The sequence below is a fragment of the Talpa europaea genome (assembly GCF_964194135.1).
Source record: "Talpa europaea genome assembly, chromosome: 7".
In the NCBI taxonomy this organism is placed as follows: Eukaryota; Metazoa; Chordata; class Mammalia; order Eulipotyphla; family Talpidae; genus Talpa; species Talpa europaea.
The window spans coordinates 83,617,293-83,638,640 of NC_140074.1; the positions used below are offsets into that span (position 1 = coordinate 83,617,293).

A 21,348-nucleotide genomic window follows, 5' to 3' on the forward strand; every position below is an offset into this window, starting at 1 on the left:
AGGGCTGCTGGGAAGGACCTGTGGTCCTGTGGCATTTATGGGGCATGTGACCTGCCTGCCTAGCCTGGGGAGTCAGCCCCGCCTCAGCCCTCAGGCAGGGGGCCGGTCCAGGCATGTGGGAGTATTTATACCGCCATGGAGGTTCCTGGGGTATTGATGGACTGAATGACTCCCCGAAGCCGTGATGGTGGCCATGGCCCAGAGTCTACTGTGAGTGCTTGGATTAATCTCCTTTGGGACCAGGGCTGGGTGTCAGGGGGCTAGGAAAGACCTAGAGAAATGGGAAGCTGCTTAGAGATGGCCAGGGATGGTAGAAAGGAAGGGGTACTGTGCAAAGGGGAATAAGATTGCTGGCACCCCTCAGAGGGCCCTCTCTCTCAACAGCTGAAAGGACAGCAAGAGGACTAAGATGATAGAAGAGATTAGGGTGAGAAATCTGGAAGACTTTCCAGGTGAGCCCCAGGCATGGAAAGTGGCTCAAGTGCATTTTCAGGATGGGCATACTGAGTGGTGCTGTAGGACTAGCCTGATCCTAGAGGCAGGGGAATGGCTAATGTGGCTTTGGGAGAGCATGGATTTGGGGGATGGGAATGACTCAGCTGCAGGTGTCAGTAGCTCATTTTATTTTTAAATAGATCTCGAGGAAAGCATCCCATAGGGGACATGGGTGCCCTTCATCCTTTGTTCTTCTTCTGCACTCCACCCCCTGTCCTTTTCATCTCTAGCTGTTTCTCAAGGCGCTTTAGTCAGATCTCAAAGCAGGGGAAGCTGACCCACTTCCTAGGCAAACCAAGGCAGAGTCAAGAGCCAGAACAGCAAGAATTTTGGCCTTAGAATCCGTAATCTTGATGGGAGGAGAGGAACTAGAAACCCCCTCCTTCTTGGCAACTTAGCACTCCCAGTATTCTGGAGTGGCCCCCAGTCCCTTCCCTGCCACCCCTCAAAGGTAATTATGGAGTTGCTCCAGGCGACCCCTCCCAGCAGCCCGGAGGGTGGAGCCCCGGGTGGGGCCAAAGGCACAGCCCCACCCCTCATAAAACATGCTGCCGCAGCCAGCAACAGAAACCATTAAGGTGGAACTGCACCGGCTCCACCTGGCTCATAAAGGGCAGGTAGGAGGCAGCCCAGGTGGGTGGGAACGTGGAGAGAGCCCAGTGAGGGCCCTCATGTCTTCTGTGACTCAGCTGCCCACAGGGACAGACCCTGCCAAGGAAACCTCCAACCTTGCCCCCCGCCCGCCACTCTGGCTTCTAGATGTGAGCAAGAAAGCTGAGGTGTCCTGAGGTGGGGCCGTGTAGTATAGTGGTTAGGCATGCTGGCTTTGAAGCCTGTGTCTGAATCCCGGGGAGCATAATTTACTAGCTGAGTGAACTTGGCCAAGTCAGGTTACCCTCTCTGAGCCTCAGTTTCCTCATTTATAAAGTAGGAATGGTAATACACACCTTCCTTCTGGGCTGCAATAACTCACCCAGCTTTTCCTGGTCCCCTTGAGGATTTCCTCAGGGAGGTCCCTGCTGAAGGCAGAGCAGAGGTGAGGCCCTGCTGGCAGCTCTGTGGACCATACACAGCACCACAGGATTAACTATAGCATCTCTAGATGCAAATGGTCCCAGCACCAAATTTTACTTCTCCTTTTTTGTTTTTTTTTTTTAAAGATTTATTTATTCATACAAGAGCTGGGGTACAGGCCAGAGGCGCGGGAGGGTGAAAGGATTCACCAGAGACAGAGTAGGGAGCAGAACAGGCAGATGGACCAAAAGCACTGCTGAGGAAAGCCGCAGGCAAGACAGGGGAGGTCGGTCGCACCATGTGGGAATCTCCCTGGCCGGCCAGGCATCAAACCCATGCTACAGAGGCTGCACACAGCTTCACAGCACTCTGCTCAACCCACTGCGCCACAGGGGAGGCCCCTCATTTCACTTCTAAGGGAACTAAGAACTAAACAGCAGAAGCGACTTGACCAAGGTCACAGAGCCAGCAAACAGGTTATTCTCTAGCTCCCACCTGCAAATGACCACTTCTGCCTGAGTCCTGGGGAACCAGGAAAAGTTTCTCTGAGAGGTGGGGAATTGTGGTGGGTACAGGAGGCACAGGCCTGGCTGTGAGAAGGGCACAGGGCAGGGATTTGATGGTTGTTGATCCTGTCGTCAAGCTTTCTGGGGAATTGCACGCTCCCCACTCAGATTAGTCATTTCTTTTCCTCTCTCTGACTCCAGAAAGGTCAAGTTTACTTCTTCCATCCCACCTCTACCCTCCACTCTCCAAGGATCATGGAAGGAGATAACAGGGGGAGACAGGATGCCTAGATACTCAGCTAATGTTTTGCAGTGTTTGCCCCTCTGGAGTGTGTGTTTGGGATGCAGTGGAGCTCTGACAGGCTTGAGAATCAGAAGCTGTGGTTTTCAACTTTAGCTGTGGGTCCTGGGCATGACACTTCCTATCTCTGGGCCTCAATATTCTCCCCTGAAAAATGGGGTTGATGACCTACTCTCCTGCCAGCAGTATGCTGATCAATATTCACCAGCCCTAAAAAAAAAAAAAGTTCTGATTTGCCGTTTACCCATGGATTTGCTCACTTCCATGGGTAAAACCCTACCACCGTGGCCCTTGGGACTGCTTTCACTGAACACGAAGCTGGGAAGAGGAGGGCACGCTTGGCTCTCACAAGCCTTTAACAGCTGATTCCTCACACCACTGTCTGCTCCCTTCCGAAACAAAGGGAGGAAGAAATGAGGTGGAAGACATGAACTCTGTGAACTGCCGCGTGTTGTACAGGGTGCCCAGGACGAGGGCACAATCTGCCATTGAGAGCCCTGGCCTGGCTCCAACCCAGGAAGGGGGCAGCCCAAACTAAGTGGCAGGGTCACAAGAGCCCTCAGGGGGAAGCTCCCAAGAAAGGGCCTCCTGCTTTCGGGTCGCTGATATTAGCACCCACATATCCGTGTTTCCTGAAACTGAGGCAGGTAGGATAAAGTTTAGCCATCAATGACAGATTCCTTCCGAAAGCAGATGTCAGCCCCAGGACACTAGATGCTTCAGAGAGGTCTCCTGAGGGATCTGACCTAACAGCCACCCCTTCTTCCTACCCTAATCCCTAGGACTTTCTACCCGTACCAGCTCTGCCGCAGGGGAATGCCTGGAATGATCTCTAAGGCTATAGTCAGGAGGAAGAAAGTTAAATCTGCCAGTGGTGGATGATGTCAGGGAACTGGAGGTGGGAGGCAGGAAAGAGCTCCCTCTGCTCTCTCTGCCCCCACCCCCAGAGTTCATGCTTTAAATTAACTCTGTCCCACTGCTAATTATTAATAATAGCTATCATTTATTGAGCATGTACTATGCATTAAGCTATTTACAAGCAATATTTCATCTAATCCCCCAGAGAGGTACGTATCATTAGCCCTTTTTTACAGATGAGGAAACTGAGGTCTAAGGAAGGAAGTTAAGCAACCTGCCCAACCGAAGCCCCACAGTTACTGGGATCCAAACCCAGTTCTGACTCTAGAGCTTCTGAACTAGATAATCCAACTTCAGGAGTTCTGCCAGCCATTCCAGGGAGAGGTCACATCCCAAGGCAGCCATCCCTCATCCCACAGTAAATCCTTCCCTGTGCTGGACAGGAGTCTCTCATATACGCCAACCAGAGCCCCTCAGCCCAACCTTGAAAGCAGGAGGTCCCTTTGACATGCATTTGGTGGCGCACCCCCTCTTTCTGGGGCTGTGTGGTCTTAGACAAGACACTTAACCTCTTCTCTGAGGCCTCCTTTCCTCATTCACAGAATAGAGCTTCAGCTAAGGCAACCAAGGGGATGCCATAGTGACCGACAGGAGTTATCACTTACAAAACTTACCCAGCAGAATCCCTGCACCGAGGATCATTCAGGGTCCTTGTACAAATCAAGGGGCAGGGGTCTGAGCTACATAGCCTCCCTGGCGATGGCTTTCTAATCCTGTCCTTGGGGACTTGGAGGCAGTAGACTAGTAGGTTGGCCAAGCCAGGGAACGAAAGTTCAGGCCTTCAGTTAAGGCCTCGGATATGTAGGAACTCAACCAGGGCAATTGATAATGTCATGGGGAAATAGGATGGGGATAAGGCAGTTGGTGATGGGGTCCATCTGGGAAGGCCAGGCCCTCAGGAGGCAGCATATACACTTGAGGCTTCCTCATGTTTATGTCTCAGAGGAGTAGGGATGGTTACCAAGCCCCTCAAGCTTAGCTGAGTGACAGCCAAGTAGACAGGACAGAAAGAGCAAGGGTAGCTGCCATTCTCCCCAAGTCTGCCAGGCCTGAAGCAGCAAGACCAGTAGGAAAACAAGAGTCTGGGATCAGAGGCCACTGGCACTTTGGGCCAAGGCCAGCTGTGTGACATGTGTCCTTGAGCATTTTCTATGTGCTGGGCACCTTATACACCTCCTCTCACTTCATCTTCATGACGCCCCAGTGAGGTGCATGAACAAGGTCTAATGTAGAGAATAACAGAGTTTGTCCAAAGTCACATAGCCAGGAATTGGCACCACTGGAACTCAGACTCAGGTGGGCCCCAATCTGAAGCTCAAACTCTTCACTCTGTTTTCAGAGAGGTGAGAGGCCAGCCCAAGCCCCCTAGATGTTACAAAGTCTGAGACCTGGGGGAGGGTCTTTGCGCTGGTTTTGCCCCTGGAGGTGCTGAAGAACGCCTCGGGAAAGCAGCTCTGGGCCAGGGCCAGCCGTGGCAGGCAGGCCCGAGCTGTCCAGGAGCTGTCCAGGGAGCAGGAGCCAGGTCGGGCGGTCATGCGGAGCCAGAGATGGGCTGCCCTGCGCCTTGGGCCCCATGCCTGCTCCACCGTGGTGTCCAGTTACGGCCAGCTCGGCGCTTCCTTGGTCACGCCACATTTAGCATTGCCGAGTGAGCAGGCGCCGGGATATGAGACTCTTGAAGGGGTGGGAGGCCCCATTTAGACCCCAGCTACCAGCCTCCTCCCCTACTGATCTCCTTGGAGACTTTGGATGGATTCTCTCCCTTCCTTGCCCCCATTGCCCTTCCCTCCCTTCCTCGCCCCCATGGCCCTCGTTGTCAAATGAAGGAAACAGTTTATTTAGTAAAGTTGAGTGAGCCCTGGGCTGGGTGCCAGGGGACCCCCAAGACCATCCCTCCATCCAGAGCTGAATATAGCCTGGGAAATGCGGTTATCCTGCTCTGCTTGTGGTAGTGTTGGGTTGGAGGAGTAAGTATAAGTCTCATGCTTTTGTTGTTACCTGCTCACGCCATCCCCCAGCTCACCCCAGCCCCATTCTGGCCCCCACCAAATCAAGCAGCTATAGGAGTGCCACATCCAGAGTTAGGCAGATGTGGGTTCAAATCCTGACTCTGTGAAGGATTAACTATGTGACCTGGGCAAGTCACATAATCCCTCTGAACATCGGTTTCTTCAGCTGGAAAGTGGGGTTGATAATGTACCTTCCTCACAGGTTTGAGTAACCAATGGGAAAATTCTCTGAATCGCTTACAGAATGGCCATCCCAGAGTAGGTCCTCAGCAAATGGTAGTGTTGCTCGGGGTCTGCATGGGCAAAGAAAAGTAAGTGCTCTTCGCAGATGATAGAGAAGGAAGGCAGAGAATTTAGGATAATAATAGTAAGAGCCAGTCTAATAATAATATCCATAATGAAAACTGACATTTATTGAGCACTTACTACGTGCAAAGCATGATTGTTAAATGCTCGGTGTGCAGGATTTCATTTACTACAGCACCCTGCTGAGGTAGGTCTTGTCCCTGTTTTGTAGGTGATGGTGCTAAAGCTCAGAGAGCTTTATTAGCACATTAGCAAGGAAAGGCCAAGTTTGGCTTTGGCTGAGTCCTCTTACCCCTTGGCTGTAGTGGAGAAGAGTTCTTTTCTAATTCTAGAGGTATTCTAATTATATAGAAGGTCTAAGCAGAAAAAGCCTTTGTTTATCATCTAGTACAACCCCCGACCTCTTTCTCCCACCAGTTTTATGAGGAATAATTGACATGCACTACTGTTTAATGTATAGCGCATGGTGGTTTGATTTGCATATATTGTGAAATGTTGTCCAAGGTAGGTTCAGCTAACCTCCATCTTCCCATATAGATGCAAAAGAAAGAAGAAAAGATGTGATGAGAACTCTTAGGATTTACACTCTTAATGACTTTTCTCTACCTCATAGTAGTGTCAGCTGTGGTCATGGTGTGGTACATTGCTAGCACCTTTTATCTTGTAACTGGAAGTTTATACCTTTTGTCTGCCTGCCTCCCATCCCCCTACACCACCCCCTTCCCCCATTTTCTACCTCTGGAAATCACAAATCTGGTCTCTTTTTCTCCAGTTGAATTTTAGGTTTTTGTTTGTTTGAAATTCCACCTATCAGTGAGATCATGCAATACTTTTCTTTTTCTGTCTGACTTATTTCACTTAGCATAATGCCTTCAGGGTTGCATTGTTGCAAATGGTAGGATTGCCTTATTTTTAATGACTGAATGGTCAAGTTTTTCCAGTGGTGAGACTAAAGCGCAACAAAGGGGCCGGGGGCCTACACAAAGTCACAGGTACTAGATGGAATTTGGAGGACGTAGGAGGAAACAGTGCTTACCAGACATTCCAGAATGGGCCAGCAGCGGCATCCCCAGTACCCCGCCAGGCTCATGGGACCACCAGGCCACCAGCAGCACACTATGGTCCTGCCAGCCAGGCTAAGGACCTCAGGGTCCCACCTCTGCTGAGGACAGGGTCACCTGAGGGCCACTTCCACCCTAGGCCCGGCCTGCCCTCCTGTCCAGCTCCCCCTTCTCTCAGGACCCCCTGCTTGCTCAGCAACTGAACAGAGAGAGGGTTGCCACAGTTTGGAGCCTGAGTCCCGCACTCTAGAAATAGGAGAGGGATGCAAGGAGCCAGAAGTAGGGGCTCACTGAGAGCCACAACTGGTTTTGACTCTCCAGCTACAGAGCTCATGAGCAGACAAGCATCCCCTCCTTGGGGCGGGGGAGGGGGCTCCTATCTGGCTTTTCTGGCACTCTGTCCACCAGCCCCCGCTTATCTTTCTTGCTCTCTGTCATGTTATCTGTTTCCTTCTGATTCTGATATCTCTCCATTTTGTCTGCTTGTCTCTGTCAGTTTGTCTGTCTCTGTCTCTCTATCATGTGATGTCTGACTGGAGTCAGCGTTCCAGTCCAGGCGTGGGGTGGAAGTAGAGGGCATGGACTTGGGTTGATCACCCCTGGACGCCGGTCCTCACTCTCATCGCAGCTGGCTTTCTTCGAGGCCAGGACCGGGTGATGGTGTCACTACTCCCTACGCAGTCTGACGTCACGCTACCGGGCCCCACCAGACTGGAGGTTGAGCCCCGAGGGGACCTCATGCAGGCACCCGGCCTCCCAGGCTCCCCTGCCCCACAGAACGTAAGTACCTAGCACCTAGGCCTGGGCCGAGGCCAAGGTCCTGAGGTCTACACAGGCATCAGATAGACCAATCACTCCCTCCTACCACTCAACTCCCAGGGATCTGCCAGGGTCTGTCTCATCCCTCTCACCAGGAATGTAGTACTCAGTTATTCCAAGATCCAGAGTGTTAGATACAGACCTCTGCTTTTCCTTCGGTCTGAGGCATTTCCAGGGCAGGGCCATGCATCCGTCAACTCATAGCATCCAAGGTTTAGAAGCAGTCTCTCCTCACCAGGTGGGGGATTCCAAGGGTGGGCAATGTCTCCTTCATAATTTGGGGGCACCCCAGAGCTTAGCCATAGACTCCCTCCCCCTAGCGCAGAGTAGGGTCCACTCACAGGCTGTCTCCCCTCTATTCACCCCAGAAGCATGCCGGCTTCAGCTGCTCATCATTTGTGCCCGAAGGCCCTCCAGAGAGGGCACCCTCACTGCCCCCACACAGTCCCAGCATCGCTTCACCAGGCCCCGAGCAAGTGCAAGGTCATTGCCCAGCTGGTCCTGGCCCAGGTCCCTTCCGGGTCTCACCTTCAGACAAGTATCCAGGCTTCGGCTTTGAAGAGGGCCCAGCAAGCAGCCCCGGGCGCTTCCTCAAGGGCAGCCAAGTGCCTTTCCACCCATACAAGAGGCATTTCCATGAAGACGTCTTCCCTGAGGCCCAGACAGCCCTGGCCCTCGATGGACACTCCTTTAAGACCCCGGGTGCTCTGGAGGCCTTCGAGGAGATCCCTGTGGATGTGGGGGAGGCTGAGGCCTTCCTACCTGGCTTCTCAGCAGAGGCCTGGTGCAATGGGCTTCCATACCCCAGTCAGGAGCACAGCCCCCAAGTCCTGGTGAGTACCTGTGGCCGGTGGCCATCCCACCTACCCCCCGTCCCAGATCCAGGCAGCCCAGAAAGACTCCTCTAAAATCAAGCTTCCCCCCTTCACTTTCCAGACCTTTCTACTGAGAGTCAGTGTGCACAGGAGGGGGCAGGAAAGCAGCAAGCTTAGAGAGTTGGGTTCTCCTGGTTTCATTGTGAGCATGGGTCATCTGGGAAGGGTTGCTGGCCTGGCCTGGCCTGGCCTGGAGGGGAGTGAGATGGGGGAGGCAGGTCAAGCTAGGAAGCTGGCAGCTTCCCAGAGGCTCCTGAGTCAGGATTCCTGTGTATGTGACTTCTCTGTTTGTTTAAGTGTCAAGAATCCCAGCCAGACCTACACGCCCATATGCAAATGTGAGAAGAAAAACACATTCCAGAGGCCAAGAGAAAGGGTTTAGGGAGGAGCCACCGAGCTTAATGTTCTTCTCTCCAGCATCAGCGCACAGACAGCTTAAGTCTTTTCAAAGGACCCTTCCCAGTCTCATTCTCTGCCCCATTCCCAGTCCCATTCTCTGTATTCATAGAAATACCTTCAAAGTGCCTACTGTCCACATGTCCTTCCACAGCCATACCCACAAGATCTGTGACCTTGAACAAGTTATTTAGCCTCTTCGAACCTCATCTAAAAAGCATAATTAATAGTGTCTGCCTCATAGCCTTGTAGTTTTGGGAAGAGGAAAGCTAACCTGAGTTTTGCCCTAGTATACAGGTCCCAGAGGTGGTGAGCACTGAGTGGGCTCAGCCTGGGCTGTGCCCCCTCCAGATGCCATTAATTCTCCTCGCCTCTTATTTTCAAACAAGTTCCCTTTCCATCCCCAAGATACTTCCAACTGTTTCCTAAGCTTGGAAGATAGAAAAGGGGATTGGGCGCCTACCAGGTATGGCCAACACAGGACCTTGTTCAGGTTCTCAGGCCCTCTGACTGCATCTCCTCAAGTCCATTGAACATGACAGCAGCCCACAGTGAGGGCACCAGCCACTGCCCCCAGATGCCCACCTAATGCCAGTCTTTGGTCCCTCTGCCACGTGCTTTCCTTCAAGTGGCCCCATTTAATCCTCACGAAAACCTCAAAAGAGGTCCTACTATCCCTGTATTGCAGATGAGCAAATTGAGGCTATATAGAGGCCAAGTGTCTTGCCCAAGACATCCCTTGGCATGTAAGAGGTGAGGCAAAAGCAATGGAGAAGAGCTCAGACCCAGACACTCACAGCAAGGTGGCTGATTTGCTGGTGCTCTTAGGCCTCTCACTTCCCTTCTGCGCGCTCAGCCCCATCATCTACCAAATGAGGGGGTTGGACACAGGGATCTTGGCCCTTCCAGGCCCAAGATTCTGTGATTATGGCAATCTCTGCATCAGCAACCCCAGGGCACATCCAGGAAAAGCTCACAGCTGATTTGACCCTCTGGGACCAGACACTGGTTCCCGAAGCCACTGGTAACCCCAGAGAGAATGGGCCACCTTCTCTTGGCCCTGTTAACCTTCCAGCACCTAGCTCTGTGCCCTTCCTATCTTTTCTCAAGGTAGAGCTCGGTGCTAGGCCCTGGGAGCTGGGTGCGGGGCTTACAACATGGGAGCCAGAGTCTGGCCATGGCCAGTCAGCAGCTGCGGGCTCCCTGAGCCAGGGTGGGTGAGTCCCATGGGTTCATGCAGACCAGCAATGGGCACATGCCCTAGAGCAGGGAGTAAAGGTTCTGAGCCCTGGACAGCCAGAGATAGAGCAGAAGGGACTTGTCAATCTCCTCCAGATAGCCTCCCGGGCTTCCTTGGGCTTGGCAGAAGAGGAAGTGACAGGGCCTCCGGGGCCCCCAGCAGGACCAACCGGTCTGGCTACTACCTGTGCTCCCCTCACCTTGGCTCCACAGCGGGAATTCTGGAATTCTGGAACCAGGGACTTTTCCAGATGTCGTCCACAGACCTACTCTGAGTGACTGGGGACCAGCAAACGGGCCCTGAGTCAGACTTAGCAAGTGGGGTCAGGTACTGCACCCGTTTGTCACTGCAGATTAACCTTGGTGTGACCACAAACAAGTCTCCCCTGCTTCTCTGGACAGCCCATCCTCAGCCTCCTGACTGCAGTGATGTGGGGGTAGCTTTGGGAAATTCTCTGCCCTTCTCTTTTCTCTGTTCTCTAAGAATAAGCTTTGGGGCAGACAGAGTTGCTTTTATGTAAGTTTCAAGATACAGGAAAGAGAATGGGGGAAAATAAGGCCCAGCCTGGTCATCTGCTTTTTCTTCCAGCAGGGGTCGGAAGTCAAGATCAAGCACCCAACTCTGGAGAGTGGTCCTGGGATGTACTGTTACCAGCCCCCCTTGCAGCACATGTACTGTCCCTCCCAGCCCCCCTTCCACCAGGTGAGTCTGAGGCAAGTGGGCATGCTTCCCTAAAGCCTCAGGGTATGTGAGTGTCTATGTGAGTGTGTGTGCACGCCTGGATGGGCAGGTAGGGGCAGCGAGGCCCTGAAACCTCAGGAAACACTACCTGGTTTGGGGTTCAGCAATTAAAGGGAACTGGCGGGGGTGGCAGTCACCTGAGACCCCTAAGAGGTGTCAGAAAAGAGAATGGGGCTGAGATTAGAACAAGTGTGTGAAGCAAAAAGGGATGGAGGAAGAGAGTCACACAAAGAGAAAAAGAGAAAAGGATGGTGTGGGGTGACACACAAGGCTGAGCAGAGATGAGAACAGTGGGGTCCCATCTGGATAGACCACCATCCTGCTATGTGGCCTTGGCCTCCGACTTCCCCTTAGCATAGACATTAGGGGTCTTCCCACCTGGAAGGTCCAAGTCCCCATCATCTCTGGCCCTTTCTCCCTTCCCCACATCACTTCTCTGCTGTAGCTCCTCCCAGGTATACAGGATGCCAAGTAATTACTGCACAATGGCATGGGATGGAGGTTTTTAAAAAGAGAAAGAAAAGAGCCCCAGAGCAGTCGGGCAGCTCCCAGGAGTCACCGGGCAAGACAGAGCAAGTGGCTGCCCAGCACCCGGCTCCATCCACCTGCAGCCTGGCGCTGAGACAGGCCCTGCCTGTGGAGCAGGTTCTACTCCCAGCTCTTTGGCATTGGCCCTGATCTTGGCCAAGCCAGGGAGGCAGGCGTGTGTGTGTGTGTGTGTGTGTGTGTGTGTGTGTGTGTGTGTGTGTGTGTGTTGGGGAGGAGGGGAAAAACTGCTTGCATTGTGGAGGGAAAGAAAGAGATGGAGCGAAGCAAAGGGGACGTATAATGGGGTCATCCTCACCGCTGGGAGAAGCCCAGCAAGAATGACCAGGCTGACCTGGGGTAGGGGGTGTCCCTGAGGCAGCCAATAGAGACTAAGCCACAACAGGGCTAAGGGGCTACTAGACCTTAAATGGCCTCTCCATGCCCAGCCCTGCTTTGATGCCTCTGCATTCCGTACCCCCTCCTCGAACAAGATGGCCGCACCCAGGGCTTTATGGAGCCTGGAAAGAGGTGACTCAGGCATTAAGTGTCTCTCGGGTGACCTGGAAAGAGCACTTCAGCCTGGAGCAGATGGGGAAGTCAGAGTCTTCTATCCCCCCCACCCCCATAAAAATCCATCCCTGGCACCGCAGCCACTCCCTTTGCCGTAAAACTACCTCCTACCCCCACCTGCCCACTACCATGACCGGCCCTTTCAAAGAGACACTGAAACTCATAAAAGGTGGCAGTGCCCAGCAAACACCCAGGATGGACATCCCACTTCCGGCCCAATGCTCTAGGAGCTGCAAGGGAGGTCTGGTGCCTGCCTGGAAGGGTACAGAGGCCAAGGCACCCTTCACACTTCCTAGCCCAGCCAAACTCCTGTGTCATCACCGTGGCAACTAGAGCACCTGAAGGCCTGAGGGAAAAGGGATGGAGGAAGTAGCATGGAGGCCACTGAGAACCTGAATTCTAGAATGTGGCTCTCCTGGCCCTCAGAAGGCCACAGCTTCTATTAGTCCCCCTCAGACAGCTGAACCCTGGGAGTTGGTGGAGCCCATCACAGGCCTCAGTTCCCTCTCGGGATGTATATGAGTTGGGGAGTGGGGAATTTGCTCCTTAGGAAGCTCATTACCATGGCAACCACTCTGCCCCTTTGACCTCTACAGTACTCACCAGGTGGCGGCAGCTACCCTGTACCCTACCTGGGCTCCTCACACTATCCGTACCAACGGATCGCACCCCAGGCCAACACCGATGGGCACCAGCCTCTCTTCCCGAAACCCATCTACTCCTACAGGTACATTTTCTTGGGTGGAAAGAAGAGGGATGGAAGAACCCCTAGGGAAACTGAGGCATGGAATCCCTGTGGTATAAGGGTAACACTAGGGGGTGGAAGTCAAACCCTGTGGGCCTCCAGGGGGTACAGAGAGGACTCCTGCATGGGGGCAGGGAGAGACTAGATGGCCCCCTGCCCTCACATAACCCTGGGAAACATCTCTGTAGCTCATCTCAGCAGGTGCTGGTGCCCTGGGGTGAGTCCACTAAGTTCTAGTCTCTGGAACCAGGGCCTGGGGCTGACAGTTTAGGGAGGGTGCTTGCCCCCTTTCTCTCCCTCCCACCCCCAAGCTCTACTGGAAATAAGTGAGGGGTGCAGACTGCAGATGTGACTAGTTATCCTACATCTGCAAGATCCAGTGCCATGTCTTCGAGACGGGGTTTGTTTTTTGACTTTTTTTAAAGATTTATTTATTTTTATACAAGAACCAGGGTACAGGCCAGATGCACCGGAGGGTGAAAGGATTCACCGGAGACAGAGAGAGAAACAGAACAGGCAGACTGACAAAATACACTGCTGAGGGGAGCAGCAGGCGTGATAGGAGAGGTCTGCGCACCATGTGGGATTCCCGCCAGCTGGCCGGCCGGGATCAAACCCATGCTGCAGAGGCTGCGGACAGCTTCACAGTGCAGCACTCAACTGCCTGCGCCACCAGGGAGGCCCAAGATGGGGGTTTTAAGTGTCAGGTCAATAGCACCCAGCCCATCAGGGAGACCCTCCATCTGAACTTTCATTCATCCAACCATGACACTCCACCTCCTGCGTGCCAAGCCTCACGTGGGGTCAGGTCACAGCACTGTGAGCTCAGGGCAGGAAAAGACAATGAAATATCTGCCAGGAACACATAGGGGGGTATGGGAAGCAGATGCTGACAGAGAGGCGCACACACAATTCATGGGGTCCAGTAGACTGCTTCAAGACCACATTCTGAATGTACTAGCTGTGAAACCTCAGCTGAGTTAACCAATCTCTCTCAGACAAGTTAACTAAGCTTCTGGGATAGTGAGAAAGCAAAAGAGCCAGAGAGAACACATAGGGAGGAAGAGACAGAGAGAAGAAAAGTAACAGGTCACTGGAAGGATTAAGTGAGAGAACGTGTCTGGCACAACGTAGGGGCTCGAGAAACCTTAATTCTCTCCCTTTCTTTCCAACATTCATGCATCTGGTTAAGGGCTCATTGGTAATAACAAGCCTCCATTTAATGAGTGCCTTCTATATGCTAGGCATCATCCTTAATCCTCACAACTCTGAGGTAGCTATTACTTTCTTCACTTCAAAGCTGAAGAAACGGAGGCTCAGAGAGTGAAGGCACTCACCCAACATCACACAGCCAGCTAATGGCTAAGCCAGATTGCAACCCAGTCTCTCGGATTCCACAGACCCTTGGCTATTGTAACTCTTTACAACAACTTGGCTATTCTCCACCCCTTCTCCTTTCAACCTCATAGAGCTTCTCACCCATTAATTCAGGACAGGGTGGGTCTGGGGTAGGTTGGGGAAGACTCCGGATCTGGTCAGAGATTCAGACTCTTAGGATCTTTCTCTTCCTTCAGCATCCTCATCTTCATGGCCCTTAAGAACAGTAAAACCGGGAGCCTTCCTGTCAGCGAGATCTACAACTTCATGACGGAGCACTTTCCTTACTTCAAGGTGAGCCTGAGACCCACCCCCTCCCCACCACCCCCAACCCATGGACAAGTCACATTGGCACCTGTGACTTTGGAGCTGGAAGATACAGTTGGGAGGTGGGAGAAGAGTTATAAGGAAAGTAAGGAGGGAGTTTGCTTCCCCTAATCTTCACTTCAGAAGGTCAGAACCTTCCCTGGGTGGGAAACAGAGAGCTTGAGCTTTTCCCCCAAGGTCATACAGCACATGGAGTCAGACATTATGCTGGGGGAAGGTGGACATGTCAGTCCTGATAGACTTTGAGGAGCAGCCTCCACCCACCCCAAGTGGGAAGAAAGTTTGGAAAGAAAAGAAAGCTTGTCCCCACCCTTGCCCCCAGGATGCTGCAGAGCTGGAGGAATTTGGATAGGAGCTGCCCGGCCAAAGTGACATGGATCTAGGACCGCAGAACCCATTGCCTTCCAGGGAAAGATTAGATCTGCCTCTGTAGGCGGCAGGCTCAGCTGCAGTTCTGCCAGAAAGTGGGTGTGGGCTTCACGGTCCCTGAGTGTCCCAGGGTACTGGCTGCTTCACCTGACCTTCCTATGTGCAGAATTAAGTCCCAGTTGTTCACAGGAAGGGCTCCTGGGGGTCTACCAGACTCCCTCCCTAGAGGCAGGACCCTTCTCTCCAAATGAGCAAACATACCAGAGAGGGTGATCCATTTGCTCAAGGACACAGAGCGGGTGGGATCAGTTGCTGGGTTGCGCTGGGTGGCTCCACACACCACCACCTCCTCTCTCTGCATGCCCCCGGCACAGACTCCTTCTCCTGGAGTGGGTGCAGGGGAGATAAAGCTTGTGTGTGAGGAGGGTCTTCTCCAAGATTTGTATCCTGGTGGGTATAATCTCATCCTATCCAGGCAGGGATAGGAGCTGAGGCCATGTAATCCAGAACTCAGCTCCACCTGCCGGTGGAGGATTCCCAGCCCTACCATCTCCCCCATTGATTTGTTCTGCCTGGATACTTGGAGGCTGACAGTCACACACATTTGTGCTCACTGACCTACCATCGGATGAGGACTGGACAAGATGGCCAGAGTGGTTTGGCAAAGGATGGAAAAGTATGGTCATCCACCCGAGGTTCTGGAAGGAACCAGAGGAAAAGGAGGAAAGTTGTCTCTGGGATTCGAGAAGCATCAAGGCCAGATTCCAGGGTTGTTCCATAGCCCCAGCAGGTCAGGTGACCAAACTCTCCCTGACCCCTAAAACTTTGGAGGGTCCTCTAGTGCTTCAAGGGGCCAGGCCAGAGGGAGGGAAGTGAGGGCCCTGCCCCCCTCCTCTCAGCCTTCCTTCCCTGCCAACTCCCTGCCTGGCCCCCAGCCCCTCCCTGCATCTCATCTTCCTGGCTTAATTATTTTTCCTGGGAGCCGTGTAATCCCTGTTTTATGGGGCTGAAGAGTGAAGAGGTCTAACAGCTTTTTTTTTTTTTTGGTTCTAGTTGTTGTTCTTAGCTAGTTGCATCACTCCCTCACTCCCAAGTTCACATTTGACTTCAGAGAGAAAGCATCTGTGAGGATGGGACGGGCCCTAGATGTGAAGCCATCTCCATGGGGTGACCTGGGCAGGGCCCTTCACCTAAGGAACAGGGCTGGAGTCTGAGTTCTGCCACTGCTCCTTGTGAGATCTAGGGCTAGACCCTTTCTTCTCTGGGCCTCAGTTTTTCAATCTGTAAAATGGCTGAGTTGGCCTAGTTGGGACACGGATTCTTTCCCACTCTGACGGTTTCCCTCTGACCCACCTAGCGCATTAGCTCAAAGATCCCCTGCTTCCTTCCCACCTCAAGATCATTTTTCTGGGGCAGAATGGGCCCTGGGGTGGACAGCACTCATGCCTAAACCAGCTGAGGTGGGCGTCCTATAGCCCCGTGAGTCAGGAATGTGGGACTGGGGAAGTGTCCAGCCTTTGGATGTAATTGCTGGTGCTGACCATCCTTCTTCCAAACAGGAAGTGGCTGGGGTGGGGGCTGCCATGGCATCCCAAAGTCACAGATTTACGAGGCCATAAAATGGCCCAGTGCCCATTAACTCTGCCTGTCAGGAGACACAACCTTGACTCCCATTGGGGGTTGTCATGGGACTTAAAGATGAATCCCCAACTGGCTAATCCAGTGGCTCAAGAACCCTCCCTGGTGACCCTGGAAGCCTTGGGGGTCATCTCCACTAGCCCCCTGTGCCAGGCCAGTTGCCCCTGAGAAAGGCTTCAGCAGCTCCTGCCAGCAGCTAGCAGTGACGCTGGCATCAAGGCCCAGTTCTGCTGGGCGTGATTCAGCCTGGCTGCTCCCTGAGGCAAATGAGTTGGGGAGGAGGGCGTGGCTGCCCCTCATTAGACAAAAACTGTGAGCTGAAAGGGAGAGGGACCTAGGGTTGAGGGTGAAGGAACTCCACCAGCCAGAGTGGATGCCCTGCCCACAGCTGGCCCAGGACTGTCGCAGAGCCTGGAACAGAGCTTGGGGAGGTGGGGGCAGACTAGCACCCCCACCACCGCCTCTCACCCAACTGAGTCAGCCTAATGGTTTTTACAACCCTCCCTGGGCACAATTACTGCACTGGTGGCATGACCGGGCCTCCTAATGGGTGTTTATTCTGTTGGCACGAGCACACCACCATCCCCACCCCTACCCCCCGCCTGCCTGAGGGCTGGCCTCCTCACCAGGGCACACTCATGTGAACACTCACACCCACACACGCATACAATCATGGGTACACACACAAACACAGAGAAACTTTCTCACACACACTCAGCCTGGGGACACACATGTCCTCACACTCAGAGTAACTCACAGACCCACACCCAGGAAGCAAGCTCACACCAGGGAAACACACTTGGGGCCATGTGCCTGCTCACACACAGCCTATCACAAATACGTGTGCAACATGTACACACACGCAAGCACTCCCCAACCTCACCCATCTTGCTTTCCCCTGAGTTTGCCCCAGTGGGGATCCAGCAAACCCAGGAAGAGAGTAGTTCTTTGCTTCCTCAAATTCCCTCTCCAAAGCTGGTGCCAGAGACCTCAGAGTAGTGAGTTCCCTTCCACAAAGGGGTCCAAGCACAGGCCTGAAGACCCAGTGGGGCGCGGTCCAGCTCCACATGGAGGGTGGCCTGGAGGCCTCTGTAACACCCACCAACCCTCCCGTATGAATTACCTTGACAGTCCTAGGAGGGGTTAGGGGTGGGATAGGAAGAAGGCAGATTTTAGATGAAAATAACTTGCAGTCAAGCTTCCTGCTCATCCCTGCTCGCCACTGACGGGTCCCGAGCATGGGCTGGGTATCAAGGAGGACAACCAGCCCCAGTGTAGGGGGCAGTTCTGTGCTCGGGGGGCAAAGACGTTTCCTGGGGCTCAGATTCCACTGCCTGAGCCCAGCCTGAGTTCTCATCCTGCTCTGCTCCGGCAGACGGCACCCGATGGCTGGAAGAACTCCGTCCGCCACAACCTGTCTCTCAACAAGTGCTTCGAGAAGGTGGAGAACAAATCGGGAAGTTCTTCTCGAAAGGGCTGCCTGTGGGCCCTCAATCCAGCCAAGATTGACAAGATGCAAGAGGAGCTGCAGAAATGGAAGAGGAAAGACCCCATTGCTGTGCGCAAAAGCATGGCCAAGCCAGGTGAGTAATGCGCCGTGCAAGGGAGGGCCCCGGGTGTCGTGAGCAAACAGAGAGAGGGAGAGAAGCTGAGCATGCAGAAGTGATGGGCGAGGATGTGGGGTCTGATGTGGGGCCTGATGTGGACTCCAAGGCTGGGAGGGCTTGTGGGGAAAAGGAGGTCTCACCGTGTCCTTCTCTCTTGGGCCTTTTCAGAAGAGCTGGACAGCCTCATTGGAGACAAGAGGGAGAAGCTGGGCTCCCCACTGCTGGGCTGCCCACCCCCTGGGCTAGCAGGCTCAGGCCCCATCCGCCCCCTGGCACCTCCAGTTGGTCTCTCTCAGCCGCTGCACTCTCTCCACCCAGCTCCGGGCCCCATTCCTGGCAAGAACCCACTGCAGGACCTACTTGGGGGGCACGCACCCCCCTGTTATGGGCAGACATACTCGCACCTATCACCGGGCTTGGCCCCTCCTGGACCTCCGCAGCCTTTGTTCCCGCAGCCAGATGGGCACCTGGAGCTACGGGCCCAGCCCGGCACCCCCCAGGACTCACCTCTGCCTGCCCACTCCCCACCAAGCCACAGTGCCAAGCTGCTGGCTGAACCTTCCCCAGCCAGGACCATGCATGACCCACTGCTGCCAGATGGAGACCTTGGCACTGACCTGGATGCCATCAATCCCTCTCTCACCGACTTTGACTTCCAGGGTGAGTTGAGGGTGGGAAGGGGGAGAAAGGACCAGACTGGAGAGGCGCACCAGGCACTGTGGCTCTTGCTCCCCAAGTCTCCAGGCTGCAGCTGATTAGCCGTCAGCTATTTTGTCCACTGACACAGAGATGTCAGCAGGGTGCCGAGGGGCATACAGGAATGTCCTGGTTCCACTTCCCTCTCCTGGTGTCCATGAACATGTGCCACTTGACTCTATTATCAGACCACTCTGAAATCTGGGAAGGCTGGAAAGGCCCGATGTTCTATGTTCTAAGGTTGTGAGCAACTGATAGTCTGAACAGAAGCAGTTCTTGATTCTTAGAGTCCATCTTTGAATGCAGAAGGAGGCAGATCTTCCCCCTAGAAGAATGTAAGCCTGAGAGCTAGACAAATCCTGGAGAGATTTGAGGGAAGGTGTCAAGGGAGAGGGTCTGTCCATTCCTCTTTGTCTTGCCTGCTCCATCTTGGCCTGTGGCCAGGTCCCCACTCCCACTTAAATTCCAGCGCACCCCCAGGCCCTGGTTCTGGCCACAGGAGGCTTGGAGGAAGGTGCTGACACTGGCCTCAGACCTTCTGTGTGACTGGGGAGAGGGGCATCCACACGCAGGTGGAGGCGGCTGACCCTCAGAGAGCTCTCTAGCTGATGGGGAGACAGCCAGGTCTTGGGAAGCAATTATCGGAAACATGCAGCTGGATCCTGGCCCTTTGCAGAAGTGGGGAACAGGGTTCAGCAGCCTCGGAGGAAGCTAAAGACTTGTGGACTACCCTCTCTGAGCCACTGCTAACCATCAGGCATCATGCAGGTCACTTTAATGTGCTCTCTCATCTAGGCCTCTAGGAAACGGGGGCTATTAAACCCACTTCACAGAGGCTCGCCACAATTAAGTCACTCACACAAGATCACACAGAAACAGGGAGAGTTAGGACTGGAAGCCAGGCAGCAAGTTCAACCCAAGGTTTCTTCTAGCCTCCTTCTTCCAGACCCTGCAACCCTGATACCCAGGGCATGAGCCCCAGGCTCTGGCTATCCTGATGAAAATCACACAAAACAGGAGAAGGTACGGGTGGCAGCACTTTTGGCTCCCCAATCAGGTGTGCTTCCTGGCTCTGCTCCCGTCCTTGGTCCCTGCAGTGGAGGAGGCCCAGGGAGCCGAGCTCAACTACCCTACTGGGTCCAGCAGTGCACTTTTGGGAATCCATGGTCTGGGCTGCAGTGCACCTTCCTTTAGAACTCGGGCAGTGGCCAGGGCAAAGAGTTCCTGAGGCTCCCTCCCCAGACTAACCCCAGAGTACAGAGTATTTGTTGTGTGCTTTCAATAAGCAGATCCCAAATCCCTTTTTTTCTTTTTTAAGATTTATTTATTTATGCATACAAGAGCTGAGGTACACACCAGAGGTGCGGGGCGGGGTGGGGGGGGGTGGGGTTGAGGAGGATTAACCAGAGACAGAGTAGGGAACAGAACAGGCGGATTGACTGAAATACACTGCTGAGGGGTCTCCCTGGTGGCGCAGCAGTTGAGCACTGGGTTGTGAAGCTGCTCGCAGCCTCTGCAGCACTAGTTCGATCTCCGGCTGCCAGGAGAGGGTCCCACATGGCGCGCAGACCTCTCCTGCCGCCCGCTGCTCCCCTCAGCAGTGTACTTCTTGTCAGTCTGCCTGCTCTGCTCTCCTCTCTGGCTCTGGTGAATTCGCTCACCCTCCCGTGCTTCTGACTGTACCCAGTGCTTGTATAAATAAATAAATAAATAAACAAACAAACAAATGAATAAATAAAATAAAGTCCAAAATGTGATACCCCCATTTAAAAAAAAAAAGAAAGAAAGAAATACAATGCTGAGGGGAGCAGCTGGAAAGACCAGAGAGGTCTGCTGTGTCATGTGGGTCACCTCCCTGGCCGGGGATCAAACTAGTGCTGCAGAGGCTGCGGATAGCTTCACAGTGCTGTGCTTAACCCCTTGCGCCACCAGGGAGGCCCAGCTCTCTCACTCTTGACCCTCCTCATCCCTGGCCCAAAAATGGGGCTATAATTTTCAAACTATCCAACATGGGAGGAGGAATCAGAGAGGTTCAGCAAACTGCGTGGGATCACACAGCTGGTGGGAGGGTCTGTTTCCCAGTCAATGTTATCCCAATCCCTCTCTCTTTAGCAGGCAAAAAAAACATAGAGTGGGGGACAGAGAGGGTCCCTTTGTTGCCTTCCAGTGACTCCTGTTCTCTCCCCAACTAGGAAACCTCTGGGAACAACTGAAGGATGACAGCTTGGCCCTCGACCCCTTGGTTCTGGTGACCTCATCCCCAACATCATCTTCAATGCCGCCACCACCACCACCACCCCACTGCTTTCCCCCAGGGCCTTGTCTGGCAGAGACAAGCAGTGGGGCAGGTGACTTGGCACCACCAGGCAACGGGGGCTCTGGGGCGCTGGGTGACCTGCACCTCACCACCCTCTACTCGGCCTTCATGGAGCTGGAGCCCACGCCCCCAACAGCCCCCGCTGGCCCCTCTGTGTACCTCAGCCCCAGCTCCAAGCCAATGGCTCTCGCATGAGCTCCAGCCTTTGCCGGGCCTGGAAGTCCCAGCTGGCGGCCCACATCGGGCTTCTGTTAAAGGTCAAGAAGGAAGGAAAACACTCCCTGTCCCCTATGCCACTAAGCCAACTTGTTTGTTAGCTGGCAGCTGGGGGTGAAAGAAGACACCGCCCAGGATGCTGCCCCTCAAACATTTCTGCCTCTGGTGGGCCAGCTCCTCACTGAGGGCCCGTGAAGAGCATGTGTCTGTCAAGAAGAAAACGCACTCTACCTAGTTCACACTCATCCACACTTAAGCCTCCATGCATGTGCGCACA

At 53.8% G+C, this 21,348-nt stretch overlaps 1 protein-coding gene across 3 annotated transcripts; it reads left to right on the forward strand.

Moving 5' to 3' along the window:
* Positions 1-165: 165 nt before the first annotated feature.
* Positions 166-21,050, forward strand: FOXN1 (forkhead box N1; the record flags this gene model as incomplete). 3 transcript variants are annotated; one of them, XM_084238383.1, is made up of 9 exons in its annotated part: positions 166-210; positions 7,259-7,390; positions 7,798-8,262; positions 10,529-10,642; positions 12,376-12,506; positions 14,099-14,195; positions 17,611-17,818; positions 18,011-18,502; positions 20,731-21,050. In XM_084238383.1, 9 exons carry the CDS (start codon positions 166-168, stop codon positions 21,048-21,050), a joined length of 2,004 nt encoding a protein of 667 aa, XP_084094509.1. The 3 variants fall into 3 exon arrangements, with proteins under 3 accessions (XP_084094509.1, XP_084094510.1, XP_084094511.1); XM_084238384.1 differs by having other exon boundaries at positions 10,532-10,642; XM_084238385.1 differs by lacking the exon at positions 166-210 and having other exon boundaries at positions 7,249-7,390; positions 7,801-8,262.
* Positions 21,051-21,348: the final 298 nt, after the last annotated feature.